This window comes from Hippocampus zosterae, chromosome 2 (assembly GCF_025434085.1).
Source record: "Hippocampus zosterae strain Florida chromosome 2, ASM2543408v3, whole genome shotgun sequence".
NCBI classification, from domain to species: domain Eukaryota; kingdom Metazoa; phylum Chordata; class Actinopteri; order Syngnathiformes; family Syngnathidae; genus Hippocampus; species Hippocampus zosterae.
In genome coordinates, this window is record NC_067452.1 from 13644640 (window position 1) to 13667926 (window position 23287).

The 23287-nt window shown below is 42.9% G+C and overlaps 2 protein-coding genes across 3 annotated transcripts; one reads left to right on the forward strand and one right to left on the reverse strand.

The window, feature by feature from the left end:
* The first annotated feature begins 2027 nt into the window (after positions 1-2027).
* On the forward strand, positions 2028-19712 carry nemp1 (nuclear envelope integral membrane protein 1). Of its 2 annotated transcripts, XM_052058137.1 has the most exons (10): positions 2028-2188; positions 5633-5754; positions 6513-6729; positions 6809-6881; positions 6967-7060; positions 7142-7256; positions 8314-8539; positions 9573-9749; positions 10002-10197; positions 19653-19712. In XM_052058137.1, the coding sequence occupies exons 1-9, from the start codon at positions 2080-2082 to the stop codon at positions 10186-10188; spliced, it is 1320 nt and encodes a 439-aa protein (XP_051914097.1). In that variant the 5' UTR covers positions 2028-2079; the 3' UTR covers positions 10189-10197; positions 19653-19712. The 2 variants fall into 2 exon arrangements, with proteins under 2 accessions (XP_051914097.1, XP_051914096.1); XM_052058136.1 differs by lacking the exon at positions 19653-19712 and having other exon boundaries at positions 10002-10937.
* Positions 10403-22864, reverse strand: ormdl2 (ORMDL sphingolipid biosynthesis regulator 2). Its single transcript, XM_052058236.1, has 4 exons — positions 22759-22864; positions 21304-21477; positions 18739-18890; positions 10403-12112 (listed from the first exon to the last, which is right to left on the reverse strand). The coding sequence occupies exons 2-4, from the start codon at positions 21475-21477 to the stop codon at positions 11977-11979; spliced, it is 462 nt and encodes a 153-aa protein (XP_051914196.1). The 5' UTR covers positions 22759-22864; the 3' UTR covers positions 10403-11976.
* Between the last annotated feature and the right edge of the window lie 423 nt (positions 22865-23287).

Below are 23287 nucleotides of genomic sequence, written 5' to 3' on the forward strand. Positions count from 1 at the left end.
AAACAAAGAAATGGACCTTTTTGTTCTGATAGTTCTGGAGGGGACTGGTGACCAATTGGATGAATTGACGTTTTTAGATGTCACTTTGGACCCCTAAATTAAGTTTGATCAACATTTGAAGTGCATATGCAAAACTGTCAAAATTACTTTCAACTCAGCAGTAACTTAGAACTCAGAGTGCGGAAAATACTTCCAAGAACTCTTCTATTCTACAGACACACATTCCTTTGAGGAAGTAGAGTCTGAGGACGCCGAGTTGGGTTCCTCTCTCTCTGGTGTTGAAGTCACCATGGTGAAAAGCTTCTTTTTGACAAGGCTGCAGGGGTAGATGAGATCCGCCGAGAGTTCCTAAAGTCTCTGATGTTACGGGGCTGTCTTGGTTGACACGTCCCTACAATATTGCATGGACATCAGGGACTGTGCCTCGGGATTAGCAGAGCGGTGAGGTCGTTCCTCTTTTTGTGTTCCAACTAAAAGTCATCATCGCAGTTCTCAGCCTTGCTTGGTAAGGTCTTCAAGGCTGGTGGATAGGAGGGTCTATTGGGAAGTCGAATCTCTGTTTCCGGAGGAGCAGTAATGACTTGCTCTAGAACCTCAGCGGGGTCCTTGAGGTTCCATGGGAGTTTACCCAACCAACCTACAAGGTGTTCGGTCATTTTCATCTGGAAGTTCTGTCGAGGTGGGGAGGGGGCAGGGTGGTTAATTCGGAAGTATGGGCATACCGAACCCCTGATATGGGCTGTTCAGTACCTGTACCCCCAATGTCAGAGTTTGGTCCGCTAAGTTGGATTTGTTTCTAGTGAGGGTTGGACTGCGCCAAGGCTATACCTTGTCACCAATTCTGTGTATAATGAACATCTCAGTTCCCCAAAATCAGATTTTTCTGGCTATTTCTTGATGGGTCAGGCAATACAGGGCTAAACCACATTTATAACACATTCTTGTGTTTTTGCTGGTTTACATTGTTGTAGCAGAATAAACAAACAAGGCTTGCTGTGAGACACCTGTTCTACCACTAATGTTTATTCACGATGATTTTTCTTTCTACATACATTCTTGCTGCTGGAGGCTGTAAATTTCCCCATTGTGGGACAAATAAAGGATATCTTATCTTATCTTATCTTATCTTATCTTATCTTATCTTATGACAGATTGTTAGCTGGAACCTCAACTCCCAGCGAAGTGTTTCATTAATTCAAGCATGATGAGCAACATCTTTAAATTGTTGACTAATAACTTCTGAGAAATAGTCTCGTGACATAGAAACCTCAACCTTTTTGCACAATTATTTGAATGATGATTGGTAAACATTCCTATTTTTTTACTTGTCCTGTTTTAAATTAAATCAACATGAAATAAAAAAAACTACAAAAGATTGTTTATGGGGTTAAAAAAATTCTGTACTTTTCTTTGAAAAGCAAAAGCCCCGGTACCACTGAAAGGTGTCCCTGCTTGCAAACAAACAAACAAACAAAAAAAACCCCAGCAGAAACCCGCATGGTTTTGTTGTGTTTTGGTGCAAGATCAGTATCAAAAGCACAAGAAAACAGCCAAGATTCCAACAGCTGAACCTTCAGTCACTGGGTAACCCACTCTATAAACTCAGCCTCAACTGCCTAACAGGGCCAGCATGTTGCTGGGGCCTTGGCAGGAGCTGATGAAACAAAGCTGGTAACCAGCTGTTTGCTGTTGTGCCTCACTTGGTAAGAGTGGGTTGTCCAGTGGATGAAGATTTCTGTGTTTGAAACACACACACACACACACACACGCACACACGCACACGCACACGCACACACGCACACACACGCACACGCACACACAGACACACAAAATGTCCTCCAACTCTGGAATAACCCTTTTAGACTACGCACTAGAACTGAAGGGATTTAAAATTCTTTGTTTTAAACACAACAGTAACCATCTAAACCACGTGATTCAATATGCTACAATGATCAATAAAGTTTTATAAAAAACTACAACAACAAAAGCTCAGCCAGTGTGATTGGCTGTTTTTCCTATGACGCAAGGAATCCAACGAGGAAAGGGCGGGACCGAAGACAGTGAACTGGTGCTATCATCATGGCGGGATGCACGAACGAACGAAACCGAATATTCACAATAGGAGCTCAATCCTTAGTTTTAACGGTGCTGTTGTCTTGTTTAGCTGTAACCTCGTCACAGGCTACAGGTAATATGTGATTTAACGACGTAATTAGACGCACACACACACGCGTATGTCTCACATAGAGCAATGCGGCACGAGACTGTCGTTGTTTAGCCTCTCAAATTAGCTTGTGCTTGATCATGGACACCACACAAAATATACAGGTTCATTACATTGAGATCTGATGTTTTATGAAACAACACACGACTAGACCTGTGTTTTTATATGATTGATCGATAACTTACTTTTATTGATCCACGAAAATTCTGTAGTATGGAACATTCAATTGTTGAATGAAAATATTTTTCTAATCGAGCCCATTGATAGATTTCTCCCTCACAGTGGGTCCGTGTGTAGCATTCCACAGATTAATTGATTGACACAAAACAGGCATAATGAGACGGATCTTTTAAATACGATTCAAGTAGTATAAGTACAGTACTGATTTCCTGTTATATTAGAGCTGTCAAACGATTAAAATATTTAATCTAATTAAAAATGCAACTGTCATAATTAATTCAAATGAACAAAATAATTAATCGTGATTACTCACACATTTTTATCGTTTATGAATTTCCTTTTACATTTTTTGTCCTATTTTGTCCCCATTTTAATGCTCTCATCAACATGGAATCATGAATCAGTTTTCTATGTGCCAAATGCAAATATTTACTGAAATAACAATTTTGATTTTCCACTTTGAACAATTTTTCACTTGGTGCAGTTATTCACACATAATCTCTCACAATATTACTGTCCATCAATAACGGTGAAAAAAATATTTTGTCACACAACAGCTGCTCTAACAGCTTTTTTTATGAAATCAAAACAGAGCAATATAACATTATAAAGTGCACATCTAAGGTACACTAGTACTCAGCCTATAGTGGATTTAAACCATGGTTGCATACTTCGTTTTTCTCAAGTTTGCTTTCAACACAGCAGTCTGTTTATGTATGTTTGTTGAAGAATAACGAGACACCGGACACCAGTGTTCATTATGTGCCGCTGTATTCGAAACTGCCGGCCGTACAAACAAGCACACGCACTTCCCCCGTGCTGCAGGGGCAAACCATTCTGGAAGGTTTGGGGGGTTCACTCCCCCTAACACAGTCAGGCTATGTTGATTGTGTTGGTCCTTCTTGCACGGAAGTCTCTCTACGGTTTTGTGTAGACCTCATTTCGAATGACTACACTTGGTTCGATGACAACACTGGAGACGTTTTACTTTCGCTAGGTCGCTACCACCGTAGCGCACCGTCGCTGTCAGACGAACACAGAGAAGCTCCACCCGCTCTATTTATATGGACACAGCGTCAGTGCCATACATCGTATACCTGTATGATACAGAGAGAGAGAGAAGAACAGATAACTTTGGTCTTGTCAGTGGAGCAATATGGCAACTATTTAAAAGTAAACTTTCCATTCATAAACTCTAAGTATCTCTTTTCGGTGTCTCGCGCTGCCGTGGCTGTCAAAACAGACATGGGCGTGGACTTCTGCAGCACGCTTGTTGTTTTGTTTCTGGTGTATTTATAGAGCAACGTAACATCCGCTTGTGACGTGTGCCGCGTTAATCTCGCGAGTAAATTTTTAATCCCGTTAAAATTCATTTAAATTAATGCCAATAAAAACATGCTAAACTGACAGCTCTAATATATATATTTATATATATGAGATTACTCTTTAAAAACAGTGAAAACACACCAATTTCTGGCCATCGTCTCACTATAAAGTCATCAGGGGTCCCTGTGTGGAGTTTGCATGTTTCCCCCGTGCCCCGCTCACGTGCTCCGTGGGTTTTCTCTGGGTACTCCGGTTTCCTCTCGCATTCCAAAAACATGGCAGGCTGATTGAACACTCCGAATTGTCCCTAGGTGTGAGTATGAGTGTGGATGCTTGTTCGTCTCTGTGTGCCCTGTGATTGGCTGGCAACCAGTTCAGGGGGTACCTCGCCACGAGGTACCCCCTGCCCGAAGACAGCTCGGATAGGCTACAGCAGGATAAAGCGGAACAGAAAATGGATGGATGGATACATTCAAAGTTAAATGAAATCATTTAGCACACAAAGCATACTCAAGATGTAACTATTAATTGATTAATCAACAACGAATTACAGTATGTAATTAATTGATCATTAGTTTTGATAATCGATTGACTCAGTTAAATTAAAAAAGTGTCCAAATCTTTGGAGTTTCTGCCTCAGAATAGTAAATTATATATATATATATATATATATATATATATATAATAGTATTCTGTGCTTTCTGGAATGACCTCCCACTGAACATTCAGCAAGCCTCCTCGCTGCCCATCTTCAAAACCCGCCTCAAGACTCACTTGTATTCTTTGGCATTTGACTCCGCATGACTTAGATTTGTTCTTGGTTTTGCTATTCGGTGCTTTCTACCGTCTTTACTACCGATTTGCTGTACTGTTGCACTTTGTATGCAACGATGGCTGTTTGAAAATGCTCTACAAACACAGTTGAGTTGAGTTCTGTAATCCTCGTATACCGGTAAGAAGATTTACTCTCGTGTTGAATCAAATAAAACATTTGCAAACATTTGATTTTCTTTTTTTCTGACACATTACGCAGCAAATCAGTAGCTTAATATTAATTAATTTACGTTTGTGCATTTTTTGCACTCTCAATATATAATCTGTTTTTTTAAATAAACGGATGGAAATCAAAACTTTAAAAAATCTGATTCACCAATTATTTGACAAAATAATCAGATCAATTTTAAAAATAATCATTAGTTGCAGTCCTACAATATACAGAGAGAAAATCCATTTGTAGTTGAGAGTTAACAAACAACATAAATTATACAATATAATACAATTGTGGAAATACAATATAGTAAGAATTCAATATAGCATAATAAAGAGAGACATTTGAAGGTATTATCATTCATGAAATTAGCACTGGAAGCGACAGACAATTTGGGCTATCATGCTGGTTGAAGCAGCATTACAAATAAATATGGCTGCTGTTATGTTTGGTGGTGTGTTTGGCCAGGGATGAGGGACTAAAATGTGTGTGTGAATTAATTTGCATGTCATTTGGCAAAATCCCAGATAAATGAAGTGTATCATTTAGAGTATTATATGGCTTTGAAATAATATATTCTTCGTCAATGTTTTTGATAGCCGTTTGTCAACTGCAAAGTTTGGGAATATTGTCTGCGTATTGTGTGTTTACTCGGTCAATGTGAAAATGTCAAAGCCCTGTATAGATTAGGAAAACTGTTGTATTCATCCCTATTGATGTAGCGATTAAAAAAAATAACGCGAGTCGAGTAGTTCGACCACTATTCAGGTTGTACCATGAAGTGCGTAGCTTGTTGAGTGGCCGCTGCCGAGAGCCAGCCAACGGTGGACAATCCAGTATTGACTTTCATGCTTTCACAATGTACTGTTGATGTCCTTTTATGGGAAATGAATGTTTGTGCTCTTGTAATCCAGTTAACAAGCCTCCAATCATCGATCTCAAGGATGGAGAGAAGTACGAACTATCGGCCTCCAACCTGTTCTGCTACACTAACTCCATCGTACCCAACTGGAGGCAAACGTGGACGACAATTCAGGTTGGTTATATGAGCAATATGAAATTGATTGTCAAATGATCATTGTTTTAACATAAGGGCCATAATGATTGGGATTTTTTTTAGGATGATATTCTGCAGAGAAAAAAAACTGAAAACCGATTAGAGGGCCAATTCATGAAAAAAAGTCTATTGACTAAAATAGCTTCTTAACACTTAGAACCAAAAAGATTTGAAATACAGGCAGAAGATTTGACTGTTTTACAATACTTTGTTTGTTTAGTATTTACTTTTTCATCAGAGGAATTTTCAAATCCAAAAATGTGCACCAACCATGCTAAGCGATGCTTTATACAACTCTAGGCAACTCTATACAGCACATTTCACAACAGCTGCAGCTGTAACAAATAACAATACAGCAACAGAAGAATGTGAAAACAGTTAGTTTAAATACAAATTAGTGAGACTAACACATGTACAGGAAACATCAGAGAACAATAGAATAGTGTCCGTCTCACGATGGGTCAGAAGCCAAAGGATAAAGATGTGTCTTCAAAGGAATTTAAAAACTGGACAGGGAGAGGGCTTACCTAACATTTCCCTAAAAAGGACCGGCAACGGAAAAGGCTCGCTCCTCTCTGAGGATCCGCTTAACCCTCGGAACCTCCACTAAGGTCAGGTCTGCAGACCTGAGGCACATCGGTTGGGCCCTGTACCTCTGAAAACGACTCGTTTGTATTTCACAAAAGGCAATTGAACACCTTTCATCCAAGTCACTTGGCACCCTCATGATTTGCCAGGTCCGAATTTGGAGTTCAAAGGTGTTTATATTGGAGATGGTGCAAAGTGAGGAGGACCTGCAGCAGCTGGAACGCTTCAGCGTGTGGAACTGGCTGCACAGTTTGCTGCGCGAAGGCCAAAACGAAACCACCATCAACATCGACCTGTTGAGGAAGAAGACGTGTTTCAAAATCAAGCCCAGCGATAATACCAAATACACGGTCAAGCCAATCCGCAGTACGTCACGATAATGTCCATGTTTTATGTCGGAAGGTGAATTATATTGCGCCAACTTGATGATTGCATTGTCTTTCAGAGTTAGACATCTACCTGTTTTTGGTTGTCCTCCTCGGAGTCACTTTATTTGTTTTTGCTGACTCCCTGAGCAGGTAATTTGATTTCCGCAAGCGAGTATGGTATTGATGTTTCAGAGGCAGTTCTATTTTGTCCCTAACTTGTTTATTTTTACAATAGGAGTCAAGTTTTTTTCTATTCAGCTGGCACAGGCATAGGAATGATCGCCTCCCTGGCTGTTCTCTTTTTTATCCTGGCTCGTCTTTTGCCAAGGGTAGCATTGTGCGGCCTTCTAAAAGAGCAGTAAGTAAGCACGTCGCTCTAAAAAACGCATCTACCCCTTATGTTTCCACAGAAAAGCCCTTTTTACATACTGATTGTCGGCGGCTGGTCCTTCTCTGTGTACGCCATTCAGCTTGTCTGCAGGAACCTGAACGTCATCCTTCGAGAACATTGGCCTGTGGCTTTAGGTACATGCAAATCGGTCAGGTAATGCAGTCAACGCCCCTTCATCGTGAGGCGTACCCACCCACAATAAGTGAACATCTATGGAAAGTATGAGGAGACCAACGCAAAAAGATCAGTTCCTCTGATTTTGCAATTTATAGGCAGACAGTATACTTTCTGGGAAAATCTTATCGTCTGGAAACAAAATAATCGCGACAGGCCTGTGCACGTATTACAGTAATCCCTCGTTTATCGCGGGGTTATGTTCCAAAAAGAACCCGTGATAAGTGAAATCCGTGAAGTAGTCATCTATGTTTTTAACAATTATTACGTATACAATACATTGCTGTATTGAATGAAACCAAAGATTAAACTTTTTTTTCCAGGCCCAAGCATTTAAAAATAAAACAAAAATATAAACGTTTTTTTTTTTTTTTTTACAAACAACTGACAGGTTTTAGAAATGCTGTGCAGAATGATTTGTCGACATTGTGGGTTTTGTCATGGAGAACATTTGGCAAGCTGTACAGCTGTACATGAGGCGTGGAGACTGTTCACATCAGTCTACAGTCCCTTAGCCAATGAGGATGCAGAACACAATGCACTGTTTAAAAAAAACAAAACCCAAATGCACGAATAAAATCTGTAAAACAGCAGAGCCGTGAAAGATGACGTCTTATAGTGAGGGATTACTGTAGTGACAAAAAGAATCAGATCGGTATTGGATCAGTATCGACCGATGCTCCAGTACTGGTTTCACTACCGTGTGGAAGAACATGGAACACATGGAAGAACACTTTAAGTAAAATTACGGTTAGGGGTTGCAACGTGTTGGAAAATGTCCAATATATTTAATTTCTGATTAATTTCCATGGGAATTTCAGATATAGGTAAAATTAAGATGTGGGGTTTAATTAGTACTATGTTAAAATTTGTATAACATACATAATATTTAAGATAGTTCCACAAACATATTTTAGTCCACTATTATGAAAACCGTAAGCAAACCGAATTGTCCTACTTTTAGTTGGTTTTGTAGAGCTGTGCAACTCGGGCTTATCTTTTTTTTCCACCCTGCAGGGTATATGTGTGTAGTTGGCTTTGTTAGTTTTGCTGTGTGTTACCGCTATGGCCCTCTGGTGGACGATAAAAGCATCAACATCCTCTCGTGGTCGCTGCAGTTGATGGGCCTGCTTCTCATTTACATGGGAATTCAAATTCAGCAAGTTTCCTTTGCCATCATTGTGGCAGCCGTTTTTGCCAAGAATCTGGAGTACCCCATCATGATGGCTGTCATCGCAATAAGGTGAGCGCTACCACAAGATGCTGCATGAAATCAGGACAAGTGAGGTCACAAAATATGGTTAAAATCATAAAAGTGGTGAAATAATAGTTTGTATTTATGAAACAGCAGCAGTGAATGGTAACATTTTCATGCCAAATGCAATATTACAAGTTTGAGCAGATTTTCAGATGTTTGGGAAGGTTATTTCTCTCCCATAGTTGAGAAGTACAGAAATACAATGCTACTACACTCTTAAATTGTGCTTTTGGAAACACTCGATAGGCTGACACCGGATAACCCCAGGGTGCAGAAATCTCAAAAGAATCTGAAGATATTTCGGTCCGAGGTCATATCAAGCTTTTTAGACTCACAGATTTTAAAGTCTGTTCTTTGACTCATAGCAAGCCAGTTTGGAGATTTTAGGTTGACTGGTACCAGTAAAAACTGGAGTGGCGACATTCTAATTCAGATGCAGCTGTTGGATGGATGTTCTTTTATCTGTTCGGACCTTTATACACTGTTACAATCTACTGAAAAGGAACAATAGTTTAACTGTGTCATGTTTGGACAGATGATCTTTGATTTTAAAGCTGTTTTCCAAGAGCTAAAGAGCAGACTTAGTCACAGTTTTTAAAGTACAGGTCCTTGCCAATAATCTCACCAAAAAATTTCAACTGACTTGTAGCTGTCAATGACACACCCAGTTGTGCATGGACCTTTTACCCTTCAGGTTGAGGGTAGAAAACAATTACTTGTCCTTTGTGCACTGAGCTGGATCACTAATTGATATGATCGCTGCATTCAACCACAGAGTAAGGCGACATGGTGACTCAGATGTAGATCTGTGTGTTGTCTGCATACAGTAAGCATGATAAGACGTCATGCTTTATGATCTGAGCTAGTGGCAGCATGTTCCTTGTTGAGTAGAAGCAGCCCTAGAGTCGACCCTTGGGGTACTCCGCATGCGATCGTCCATTTATTCACACTCACTTAACACACTGCATCACAGTACTCATGATCTTCCAAATGAAGATTACCTGTTGTTGTTGTCCAGAAAAATCCGCCATTATGTTCACTGGAAGCCGGAGAAGCGCCGCCTCTTGACCGAAGAGGAGTATCGCAAGGAAGGAGAGGAGGAGACGCTGCGAGCGCTGGATGAGTTGCGCAAGTACTGCAACAGCAGGGAGTGCAGCCCGTGGAAAGCTGTCAGCAGGCTACAGTCACCCAAGAGGTGCTTGCTTTTATTTGATTGTGTGTGTGTGTGTGTATACACACATATATATATATATATATATATATATATACACCGGTATATATATTACATTTTTACACCCCCTAGCCAAAAATAACAAAGGAAAGTAACATTTTAAAAATGTAACTGGATTAACATGGAACTGTGTTTTTTGTCCAAACTATGCATAAAAGGCATCCCCGTCTCCAAGCGGTGCTATTTACAGGTGGATGTGATCTGTCCAATGTCCAGGTTTGCCGATTTCATAGAGGGCTCCTCCCACCTGATGGCGAACGAGGTGTCCGTGCACGCGCAGGAATACGGCTGGAAGGACTTTTTTGACACGGATGACGAGGAAGATTCATCCAGCCTGTGCCAAAACCAGACCGAGCCAGAGCAGACGCCGTTTGGAAACTACGACGGCTCTCTGGCGCTCTAACGCTGGGGCCTGTGAGCAAAGTCCTTGAGTATCACCAGCTACACAAGGTCACGTTTGTGCGCAATGAAGTTGACTGACAAAGGGCGATTGGTTGCCAGATGCGAATGTACAAAAGAACACACGGTTTGGTGAATTTACTGTCGTGGGGTCTTTGCTACAATCGGCTGCCACGAAACCCTAGAGAAGCGCCAAAAGCCTCAGGCCACTGCTACGATTATTTTTTTGCTATACCACATTGCGCATGAAAACTAGAAGGTCAATAAGTATAGTGCAGCCCCCCACCGAGGATGAACGATCAGTAAATGTGAAAATTCCGAGAGGTTTGTCATTTGGTTGTTTGCTAGCTCGCAGGCTAATTTCTTGTCAATGGACAATGCTGAACAGACGGAAGCCACCAGTATTAGTCTGGTAGTTGGGCACTTTCAGTGGCTCAGCTTAAAAAAAAAAAAAAAAACAATAATAATGCACCCTAATCCTAACTGTAAAGGATGTCATAAAATGCAGTTAGTTAACCGATCACGCAGGCCTCCTTGACCAAGTTTCATGTTTTCATTTGTGTGAACCTACTGAGTCCCATTCATGTTTTACAAGTCATATTGATTACTGTGAAAAAGGCTCATCAGAACAATGCCCAACACATTTGGGACTGTACTCTCTAGGAAATACTTTTAATGTTTATACAAAAAATAGTTGGATCTTTGGAATGCTTAGTCTTACTGTCACTTGTGAAATAAAACAGGTCAATCTTTTCTAAGTGTGATTTTATCTGGGTGAACGTTTGCTCAGCCTGGACGGATCAACAGTCTCCAAGAAGTCTCCAATAACAGCAGATCAAAGTCACTTAGTTTGTCACAAGACACTTTTTGGCAAAGACCTCTGAAGACTTGAACTGTATGCAGATGAAGGCCTTTAATTTGCCAACTGTCAAAAACACTTTTTAAAGGGGACCTAAATGCAAAAATTGGGCTTGCATTGCGAGCATCACAGGACCAAACGTAGACATCAACTCAGTTGTTACCTGAACACTTAAGCCTACTACTCTATTGTGTTCATGTCGACTCTTGTGTCACGTTTAAGAACCACGACTCTTAGATAAAGACATGAAATCCCAGCTTGAAAGCACTGTATTATCATATATTTCTTCTTTGCCAAAAGTGGAAAGGGTCAAAAAAAGACAAGATTGTTGTGGAATAGCTTTATAATAACTATCAAATGGAGAAGCAATTGTGTATATCTAATAATACTGAAATGAGGTTATGGTTACTCTACATTGTTCATGCAGTTATAACTCTGGGGGTTCAGTAATTCAATTTTCATTTTAGGCAAAGCAAATATTTATTACCTTAAATGTAAAATGCAAACCAGAATCGCTCACAAATACACGCACATGAAAAGGTGGAATCTCACAATGAATAGAAACAATTCACGTTAACAGCCTAAAGTTAACAGACTTGTGGCCAGTCCTGATACAGACATGAAGTCATTATTTTGGTTTTAGACAAGGGAACCCCCCCACCCAAAAAAAAGGGAAAAGAGTGGTCCAATAACTGATACTCCTCAAATAATGGGAAAAGCTGTTGCAGGTTAAGTGTTGCTTTGTCCACAGCAAGAGCAAATCATGTCTTGAATAAAAGCCCACTGATAATAGTGCACAATATTTGCAACATGCATACAGTACAAAGAGTTTCCAGACGTAAGAGGAAATAATGCAAGACCCCCCCCCCCCCCGCCCCCCCAAAAATTGTGAAATTCCAGTGTTTGCATTCGTCACATTCCAGCGTTCATTTGTCAGTATTTGTTGATTCCAAATATTCGCACTCCGTGGAACTGTGGCAACTTTGGCAAAAGGACACTAAGAAGGGAGCATGTGTTGATCAAGAAATGCGTCGCGTCGTACTTTGTGTAGAAACTGGCCAAAATGTACCTGCCGAGAAAAGAAACTACATCATATCGAGCAGTGATCACTGAGCAAAATTGTAACCAACACATACAAGTTCATACAGGCAACCCTCATTTAATGCTGGGAAGACATTCCAACCAACAACAGATGAAAATCTGCAACATGAAGAAAAAAACTACCACACGTTAAATTAATTCAAAGTTCTGTATGTTTATGATTTATCATCATATTAATGTATGAATGGTCTTTTTTAATTAAAAAAATCCCATAAATGTGTGTGTGTGTGTGTATATATATATATTCAAGCGGCTGGATAGCTCAGTTGGTAAGGCATCGGTTTGGCATACGGGAGACGGTGGTTCGAATCCCGCTTGGGGCAAAAATGAGCACATAACACCATCCAGTGTGGGTCCTTGGGCAAGATCCTTCACGCTAATGCCTACCTCATACAATGATGAGAGACAATAAAACGAATGACATGCCGGCTCAGACGTCGCCCGGCCAAACAAGGTCTGCGTCAGGTGCTGGGGAACCAGAGCACCCTGATGAAAAATGGGCTACTGGAACAAAGCGGAGATGGGCGAGATGCGATAACATGGCTCTGTTGGAATGCTACTACTCAAGCAACCCTAGTCAGAGGGGTTACGTGCAGAGAATGTGGGCTAAATGGTTACTTCGAAACCCACAGTCACGGTTGACCGCGAAACAACTAGTAGCTCAGTGTTCCAACATCCACAAACGGCAACTGCTGTCACAACTTGAGATTGATGAGGCACAACGCAGGTTCCATGGTGAAGGGCCCCAGGCTGCCAGATCAGAGGAGGAGGTCATACAAGAGATTGGGAGGCAAGCCCCAATGAATGAAATGCTGAGCGAGGCAGCAACTGACCTGAAAGCTAAGATCATGGCGAGAATGAAAGCTGGGCAACCTAGAAACCCATTACAACGGCTATGTGAAGTACCATCTGAAAGTCTCATAGAAAGTGTGAATGCAGCACTGAGGGCGATCCCTACCGTAACGATCACAGAAACCAATGAGCTGATATACGCTTCAGCATCAGTGATCCTGGAGACTCTATAAGAGCAACCATGAGATACGTTACCCACCATGGAAAAGACGGTTGGCGGCGAAGATCAAGGCGGCCCGGAAAGATGTGAGTCAATTGACGGAGGCCCAGAGAGGTGTGATGAAAAGGCCGATACCCGAGAGGACCATCCAGATGACCATACCTGAAGCACTCAAAACTGCCAAACAAAGGCTCCAAGCCTTGTCCAGTCGCCTAAAGCGGTACACGAAAGAGAATGAGGCCAGACGAATAAACTGGCTGTTCACAACACAACCTGCGAAAGTGTACGCTCAGTGGCAGGGTCCTAACAACAGAGCTGACCCACCAAGACTGGAAACTGAAAGGTACTGGAAAGGCATATGGGAGAAGGAGGTTGCACATAACAGCAGTGCACAATGGCTGGTGACCCTGAGAGAGGAACACAGCAACCTCCCTGAACAGAACCCGGTTACCATAACAGTGGCAGACATACAGGAAAGAGTCTCAGATATGAAGAACTGGACAGCATCAGGCCCGGACATGGTCCACACTTACTGGCTAAAGAAACTCACAGCACTCCATGAGCGCCTAGCAGTACAAATGAACCAGCTGCTGAGGGATGGGACTCACCCAGAATGGCTAACCGAAGGGCGAACGATCCTGATCATGAAGGATCCCTTGAAGGGTGCAGCCCCATCCAACTATCGGCCAATAACCTGTCTCTCCACAACATGGAAGCTCATGTCAGGCATCATTGCGGCTAAGATAAGTGGGCACATGGATCAATACATGAACGAAGCACAGAGGGGCATTGGTAGAGATACCAGAGGAGCCAAACATCAGCTCCTGGTTGACAGAACAGTCGCACAAGACTGCAGGTCCCGACGTACCAACCTGTGCACAGCTTGGATTGATTACAAGAAAGCCTATGACTCGATGCCACATACATGGATCACTGAATGCTTGGAGTTGTATAAGGTGAACAGGACCCTAAGAGCCTTCGTTGAGGATGTGGAAAACCACACTTGAAGCCAATGGCAAGCCACTTACCCAAGTGTCCATCAAATGTGGCATATACCAAGGTGATGCACTCTCCCCACTGCTGTTCTGCATAGGACTGAACCCCCTAAGCCAAGTAATCACCAAGACAGGCTATGGATACCGCCTCAGAAATGGAGCTTGTAGCAACCACAAATGCCCTCTGAGAACTCTGACATTTGAATTTCGCGCCGCGAGACTGATCAGCCAATCGGCGGCCCCCGCTGCCGCTCCCTACCAACCAATCACAGCCCCCGGGTGGGCTGGACGTTTGTTTACACTAACGTCCGCTTTGCTGGTATATAAATGATCGTACGTGTGCTGAATAAAAACAGTGTACCACCGCTCTTCGAGTACTTCACTTCACTTCGCCGGGCCGTCGCTCCTTACAACTGGTGACCCTTCGCCGTTCTCAACACGCAACCTTCGAGACTCAAGATGTCGACAACTCCACCCCCGCAGACGCCGTCCGACAACAACCTCGCAATCCACGCCGTCTCGGTGAAACTGCCGCCTTTCAGCACTCAGGAACCCGTTTCCTGGTTTCGCCGGGCCGAAGTACAATTCCGCCTCCGGAAAGTCACAGATCCGAGAACAAAAGCGGACTACGTCTTAGAAGCCGTCCCCGACGGCGTTTTCCAGCACGTTTCGGCATGGTTGGACCAACAAGACGACAAAATCACGTACGACTCGTTGAAAGATCACCTGCTGAAAGAGTATACTCTTACCGTCAGCGCCCGCGCCAAACGACTGCTCGCCATGCCCAGTCAGGATCTAGGCGACCGCACAGCTCTCAGTTTGTGGAACGAGATGCAGTCACTAGCCCGACTACCCGGCGCCGATCCGTCTACTGGCCAGCCTCGCAAAGTCGACCTCATGCGCGAGCTATGGCTACAGTCCATCCCGTCCTCAGTTCGCGCCGCCCTCCACGACGCCAATACACTGTCAATGTCCGCGCTAGTCGCCAAAGCCGATGACCTGATTACCGCAGCCAGAGCCGCCGAGAAATCGACGCCGGTCGCCGCCGCCTGCAGCGCACTAGCCCCGCCCATTGTGGACGCAGACATCAATGCCGTGCGCCACCGTCCAGGCCCACCGCATGATCGCCGTCAAGCTCCGCCCCAGAACCAGTGGTCCCGCGGCTACATGCTACCGTCTGGTATTTGCAGCTACCATGACAAGTTCGGCAGAGACGCGAGAAACTGCCTCCCGAACTGCAAGTTCTCAAAAAACGCCACGGCCACCCGCCGACCTTAACGCCGGCGGCGTGGCGCCCTCATCACAGTTACGTTTGCACGATCGCCAACCCGAACCAGGGGTTCTACGTCACCGATGCCATCTCCAATCGCGAATTCCTGGTCGACACCGGAGCATGCCGCTCCATCTACCCCGCCACAGACCAAAACCGACGTCACAACCAGCCATGCCAAGTCAAACTCGTGGCCGCCAATGGTACGCCCATCGCCACGTATGGATGCCGCCGCATCCACATCAAGATCGCCAACCGCCGATACGCCTGGGTACTTCTCGGAATGCGGACGACTCCGAAAGAAGGTCTCGGTGTCTCCTCAGCCGAGATGGAATTCGGTGAAACCATCGCCGTTCCTGGGGAGTTCTTCCCGTCCAGCCAAGACGCCGCCGACTCCACGGCCTATCTCGCCGATCTCCGACGCACCGTCGGAAAGTACCGACCCGTACTCCAGACCTACCAAGACCAGCGCAGCAGACGAGTACCGAAGTCGCTGTTAACCTGTACTCACGTTTTCGTAAGGAACGACGCCCACCGCCCGCCTCTAACTCGACCATACCGCGGCCCGTACGCCGTGGAGCAACGTAACGACAAGGCCTACCGCCTCAACATCCATGGTCGACAGGATTGGGTCTCAATCGACCGCCTGAAACCGGCCTACCACGACGACGACGAACCCGCGCCGCTGACCATCACTCGAGCCGGACGCGCCGTCAGCCCGCCCGACCGCCTGCACGCCCAACCATGAACTTTCATCACTATCCTAATTCGGACTCAGCCTGCCAAGGACTTTCTAACAGGGCAGTATTTGTAGCAACCACAAATGCCCTCTGAGAACTCTGACATTTGAATTTCGCGCCGCGAGACTGATCAGCCAATCGGCGGCCCCCGCTGCCGCTCCCTACCAACCAATCACAGCCCCCGGGTGGGCTGGACGTTTGTTTACACTAACGTCCGCTTTGCTGGTATATAAATGATCGTACGTGTGCTGAATAAAAACAGTGTACCACCGCTCTTCGAGTACTTCACTTCACTTCGCCGGGCCGTCGCTCCTTACAAGCTACAATCAGTCACCTCCTCTACATGGATGACATAAAGCTGTATGCTAAGAGCGAAAGGGACATAGATTCCCTGATCCACACAACCAGGATCTACAGCAGCGACATCGGGATGTCATTCGGGCTTGAGAAATGTAGTCGGATGGTGACTAAGAGAGGAAGGGTAGTCCGCACTGAAGGGGTCTCACTCCCTGAAGGAACAATAACAGACATTGAGGACAGCTACAAGTACCTTGGTATACCACAAGCCAATGGCAACCTCGAACTGGCAACAAGGAAAGCGGCTACGGCCAAATACCTCCAGCGAGTGAGGCAAGTCCTAAGAAGCCAGCTCAATGGCAAGAATAAGACCCGGGCAATAAACAGCTATGCCCTGCCAGTGATCAGATACCCTGCAGGAATAATAAGGTGGCCAAAGGAAGAGATTCAGACCACGGACGTTAAGACCCGAAAGCTCCTAACCATGCATGGAGGGTTCCATCCCAAATCCAGCACCCTGAGACTGTACGCAAGCCGAAAGGAAGGAGGCCGGGGACTAGTGAGTGTGAGAGCCACTGTCCAGGATGAAACATCCAAGCTCCATGAATACATCAAGGAGAAGGCTCAAACGGATGACGTACTCAGAGAATGTCTCAGACAATGGGGAACAGAAGATGAGGCGCTGGAAGAGGGACCATCATGGGAGGACAAGCCCCTACATGGGATGTACCACCGGACCATAACTGAAGTGGCTGATCTAAAGAAGTCCTATCAGTGGCTAGAGAGGGATGGCCTGAAGGACAGCACAGAGGCACTCATCCTGGCTGCTCAGGAGCAGGCCCTGAGCACCAGAGCCATCAAGGCCCAGATATACCACACCAGACAAGACCCAAGGTGTAGGTTGTGCAAAGAGGCACCTGAGACGATCCAACACATAACTGCAGGGTGTAAGATGCTGGCAGGGAAAGCCTACATGGAACGCCATAACCAGGTGGCTGGCATAGTCTACCGAAACATCTGTGTGGAGTACGGACTGGAAACCCCAAGGTCAAAATGGGAAACACCTCCGAAGGTGGTGGAGAATGACAGAGCGAAGATCCTGTGGGACTTCCAGATCCAGACTGACAAGATGGTAATGGCGAACCAACCAGATATCGTGATCATAGATAAAGGGCAGAGGAAAGCCGTTGTAGTGGATGTAGCGGTCCCAAGTGATGGAAACATCAGGAAGAAGGAACATGAGAAACTGGAGAAATACCAAGGGCTCAGAGAGGAGCTGGAGAGAGCCTGTAAGGTAAAGGTGACAGTCGTGCCTGTGGTGGTCGGAGCACTCGGGGCAGTGACCCCCAAACTAGATGAGTGGCTGCAACAGATCCCGGGAACAACATCGGACATCTAACAGCAAGGATACTGCGCAGAACCCTCAAGCTTCCTGGCTTCTGGTAGAGGACCCGAGCTGAATGAGGGACGGACACCACCCAAGTGGTGAGACGAGGATTTTTTTTTTTTATTCACTTTGATTCTCTTCTCTTTCATCTCAAACCGCTTCAAACATCAAAGCGTGTGATGGAAAAGTGGTTAGGACTGCACAACTGTCCGTGTTTTGTGTTACATGTTTATTATTTTACTATATGTTAACTGTTTTGTTAATAATAATAATAATGCATTTTATTTAAAAGCGCCTTTCATGCCACCCAAGGACACTGTACAAACAATAAGAAAATACAATGTAAAAATTTGTAAACGAGATGTTATATATTGTTAAGCGCTTTGTTACAGCTGCCGCTGTTGTGAAAGCGCTATATAAATCAGCATGTATTGTGTATATATATATATTTATACATTTTTTTAACAGGCACATTTTTTTCCCTTCATAGTCCTTTTTAAAAACACTTTATATGACCTTCTTCCTTTGTGAAATGACTCATTGGTCCACGGCAAATTTTTGATGCTCATTTTGCCCTCGTGGTTCATAAAAAAGAATCTCAAAGCTTTAATTAAAAAATGTAGAATTTGTTAACCAGTGTCATCTTAAGACTCTTTCTTGCAAAAGTAAAACCTTATTCTTGTAAAATTATGACTTTTTATCTCGAGAAAATATGGACACTTTAGTACAGCAAAATGAGATAAGATAAGAAAAACTTTGTCTCACAATGGAGAAATTTCCAATATTATAAATATTCCCAAAATACAAATCCTCCCCCCTCATAATTTATGATCGCTATATTCCGTCTTTTTCCAAAACGGGCCTTTGTGAGAAAGTGAGCGGTGCATACTTACAGCACAATGGGTGAGATGGTGAGGAATTTGCGCGAGGCGGTGAACTGGATGCCGTAGTCCATCTGTTCCCAGTGCGTGAGTAGGCGGGCTTTGCCCTGATCAGGTGTCTCGAAGGGCGTTCCCTTCACCGTGTGCAGGAACAGGTACATCGCCTGCGTTTGGTGCCCCCCCCACCCCCGCCCAAAAAAGAAAAGAAAAATACAAATAGTCGCTCACTAACTTGACATTGATACCTTTTCTATCTTTTGGGATATCACAGATACGACCAACCAAATGTCTGTAAAAGGCAGCATGTATAATACGTCTTAAAATTAACCAAGGTTTGAAATGATCAATAATTTCAAATCTTTTGTCATGGTGAGTTGCACAAGTGAAGGATAGGCAACCTCAGGAAAATAACGAGTTCCTGCAAGCACATACCTCAAGTCAAAAGTGCCAACGTGAGAAATTGTCTGCTTTCGTAGATATAGAAGAATCTACACACCAGTGTTCAAATGGCAGGTTTTTGTGATGTAATAAAACATAAGCCCAAGATAAATCATTTCAAAGTTGATCTACTTGGCTTGTCCTTAGTCCTTAGGTCTTGCCCCCCCCCCCCTCCCCCAACAGAAGCCTGAAAGTTTTTTGCTCAGACTGCTTTTTGGAACGTTCAGTACTTTCTCTCTATATTGTCGGAATTCTCAGTTCGATTTTTATTGGACTAGGGCTGCAACTCGCGATTATTTTAAGAAGCGATTGTTTCAATTGTTTTGTCGGTAATCAATCAATCCGTACACGCGCAGGAATACGACTGGAAGGACTTTTTCGACACGGACAATGAGGAAGATTCATCCAGCCTGTGCCAAAACCAGAGCGAGCCAGAGCAGACGCCGTTTGGAATCTACAACAGCTCTCTGGCGCTCTAACGCTGGCACCTGTGAGCCAAGTCCTTGAGTATCACCAGCCACACAAGGTCACGTTTGTGCGCAATAAGTAATCATTTTGTTGGTAACCAATGAATCACATTTTGTTGTATATTCCATCTCTTTATTAAAAAACAGGATATTATTTCAAATTGTCACAGAAGAAAATTATGATTTGTATCATTTACGAGTTTGGTCCATAACATCTGTGACGTCGGCAAAAATTTTGATTAGACTTTTCCAAAGAAAAATGCAGGTGTTGCTCATGGTACAAATGTCTTATTGTGAAAAAAACAAAACAATAAATGAACCATAAAATCTTCCAAACACATGTTCTCCTTCTGGTGAATTATGATTTGTATTATATTGCACGGATGTCTTTTTTTTTTCTCTTTCTCCTTTCTTCTTTCTACATACATTCTTGCTGCTGGAGGCTGTAAATTTCCCCAGTGTGGGACAAATAAAGGATATCTTATCTTATCTTATGACAACAAACTGTATACAGTAATCCCTCGTTTATTGTGGGGGTTACGTTCCAAAAAGAACCCGCGATAAGTGAAATCCGTGAAGTAGGATTTATTTATTTTTATTTTTTTTAAATGTGAGGGAAGACATTTAAAATTCGACACTAAAGTTGTACAGTACTTGATACTTGATAGTCAGCTTTATTTTTTTTGTTATTATACAATACTGAACTATGTATACAATGCAGAGGTGATTGCTCTCAGACTGCAAGGGAAGCTCAGCTTTCCCCAAAATGTCAAAAAGTAAGTGATCAAATATATGTGTGTACATGTCATTGACTAAATATGCGCTACAACGCGCTCAACTTTTGTTCCGAATCAGCTTCTTATTACTGGTTACGACGCGACTCTCTTCTCATTCATTCCCGCAGCTTCACTGTGCTTTAAACTGTGCAGACGCTGGGCGTCTGGAGAGTTCAGTGTAGGTTGTCTAAATGCATTGAAACGATAAATGCTGGTTTTGTCCTGCCCATTGGACGCTCAGCGTCTCTGGGAGTCTATGGACAGTGGGCGTTTATAGGCCGGCCCGGAAACTCAGCTTTTCTGCATTATGATTGGATGAGCTGCCTGAGGCTAAATCTCTTTTTGATTGAAAGTGAAATGAGCAAATCACCAATTTTATGGTGAAGGCATCATTTTCATTTTTTTGTGAAAAGGAACGAAGAGTAGAATTCACATCTAAATAAACGGACACATTTTATGCTGTAGGCCGAAAGCTTGCTTCCCCTCCATGACAGACCAGCTTCCGCCACCGATACAATGAAACCAAAGGCCAAAAAAAAAAGGTAAATTTGGCAAGCTGTACAGAGACGAGGTGCGGAGACTGTTCACGTTGGTCAGCCCATTCGCCAATCAGGATGCAGAACACAATTCACTGTATTTAAAAAAATAATACATTTTAAAGCACTAAAAAAATCTGTGAAACAGCGAAGCAGCGGAAGGTGACCTCGCGTTATAGCGAGGGATTACTGTATTCATATGCTTATCTTAATTTGTGCTATACTGTTAAATGGCTTTTTCTTTTTTTTGTGTGTTTGTTTAATATCTTCACATGTGGACAGATAAAGAATCTTTTAAGCTTTGCAAAATCTTCATGTGTGTACTCATGGCAAGTAAGATTGTAAGAGGGTAAATCTGACCAGGTTGTGTACGACGTTGGTGAGCGTCCAGACGAGCGGCACGCTGAAGAAGGGAATGCTGAGCAGGACCACATGCAGCACGACAGTCAGCAGCAGGTAAGCCAGCCAGATGCCGCGACTGTTCATCACCTGCGTGTTGGGGTTGACCTCGCTGTGAGCCACGCCCACGTTCATCTGGGACAACAAACCACAGCAACAATGAGAGAAGATGTGGCTGTTCTCAACATGACTGTACTGCAATCAACACATTGTATGGAGATCAAATATTTCATTCAAAGGAGGGCAAAGTGTGGATCTCTCTTTCAACACAGCTGTCATATATATTGTACTAATTCAGATGTGGGTTTATTTTTTTTTTACCCTCTTAAACTGGTCATTGAAAGGTTATTCAGAATTGATCTAATTCATTGTTTAATTGATTTAATATAAATAATAAAATATCAATATTACTATAATGAACAACTTTCATAGGCATTTCATATTTTACTTCTGAATTCAATCATCATTTTGTTTTAAAAATAAAAAAACAGTAAGATTAAAAAGTACGTACAGCTTCTAAAAAGATAAAAATGCTTTTATTTGGTGATCCGTTATAGTTAATAAGACCATTAAAATATACTAAAATTAACACATGTTGGCGCTCTCTCTCTTTCTCCCCTTCTCTCTCGATATAGATAGATACATAAAAATAGATAGAAAACCTTTTTCTGTATACTGTTTCTAGATTAAATTAAATAAAAGATTAATGTATTTAACAGAAAAAATTGTGCATGAGTAAAATATACAATATCGCATAATTTTAGGTTTTGTACTACATTACTGGTTAGTGTATTAAAAATGTTTTCGACTATTTCATTCAAATAAAACACTTTTCGACACATTTTAACAAGTCTTTAAATCTCATCGCCAAATGATCACTCCGTTTTCAAATCTTAACCTAGTCCTTGAGCACAAACGTTTTCCCCAAAAATTCTTATTAATTTCAAATAATGGATATTTGAACCTGTACACTTATTTATTCTACGTACAGGGAGAGTCACGAAGTATCACTTTAACAGGATAGCGTTGTCTTTCATAAACTGGCATTCGACTCCGCCCGTCAGAGCATTGTAGGTAAGTAAAAAATGCACTCTCTATGTGAAGGACCCAAATACAGTACAAGAATTAAAAAATATCAACTAAAACATGGATTAGGCAAAGGGGTTAAGTGTGTTATGGCATGAGTGAGACGTGAATGTAAGGACAAAATAAACTACTCTTTCTCGTTCTAAATACGTTACAGATTATTCGCCTGCTAGCTGGTTTGCTAACGTTATGGACTGGCGGCTCAAAAGTGTCAAAGTGATATGATTGCTGAGTAGCAGTGATGGCGAGCGGATAAGCCAGCAGGATAAAACGCATGCAAATCATATAAAGCGTGAGCAACTCTTGCAGATTTGTTGTGTTTTAAACTACCTTCACGAGTTGTCGTTGATGACCAGGAAATAACTCGTTCGCGTTAGATCCGCCCCTAAGGGCTGTCCCTTAAATGTCTGTCAAACGCCTCATTCCCACCCCAAATGGAACCAAATTCTTTTTCTTTTGTTTGTTTGTTTGTTTGTTTGTTTGTTTGTTTTTATTATCTCCTTTATTTTCACATTATACATAAGCATTGTCCTATCAAGCATTATCTTGTTCAGTTCAGGAAAAAATACTTATGTTGTTTGTTGTTCATTTGGGGACAGAGTCCCGCCATCATTCCTTTCATGGCCACTAGATAGCGCCAATTACAATTTCAGCCCCGTCCTCTGGTCCTTACTCATTTAGCATTGACATTATTTTACTGGTCGCGCGGGAAGGGATCCAAACCGATTTTGAGGTAAATTTATGTAAGATTTCGATACTACGATGTAACCATCATTTTTTAAGCATAAGTATACACAACCCAGTTTTAAATATCAATACAAGTCTATTGTAGGGTGATCAATTAGTTTTAACCAAAAAT

What these genes read in the sequence shown, in the direction of transcription:
- nemp1 (XM_052058137.1), top strand. Translation starts at nt 2,080, where the DNA reads ATGGCGGGATGCACGAACGAACGAAACCGAATATTCACAATAGGAGCT. An exon ending in AAACGTGGACGACAATTCAG is followed by an intron (nt 5,755 to 6,512) that starts GTTGGTTATATG and finishes ATGATTTGCCAG; the next exon opens with GTCCGAATTTGGAGTTCAAA. An exon ending in ATGGCTGTCATCGCAATAAG is followed by an intron (nt 8,540 to 9,572) that starts GTGAGCGCTACC and finishes GTTGTTGTCCAG; the next exon opens with AAAAATCCGCCATTATGTTC.
- ormdl2 (XM_052058236.1), bottom strand. Translation starts at nt 21,477, where the DNA reads ATGAACGTGGGCGTGGCTCACAGCGAGGTCAACCCCAACACGCAGGTG. An exon ending in CCAACGTCGTACACAACCTG is followed by an intron (nt 18,891 to 21,303) that starts GTCAGATTTACC and finishes CACCAAACGCAG; the next exon opens with GCGATGTACCTGTTCCTGCA. An exon ending in ACCATCTCACCCATTGTGCT is followed by an intron (nt 12,113 to 18,738) that starts GTAAGTATGCAC and finishes TTTTCTCGGCAG; the next exon opens with GTACATTTTGGCCAGTTTCT.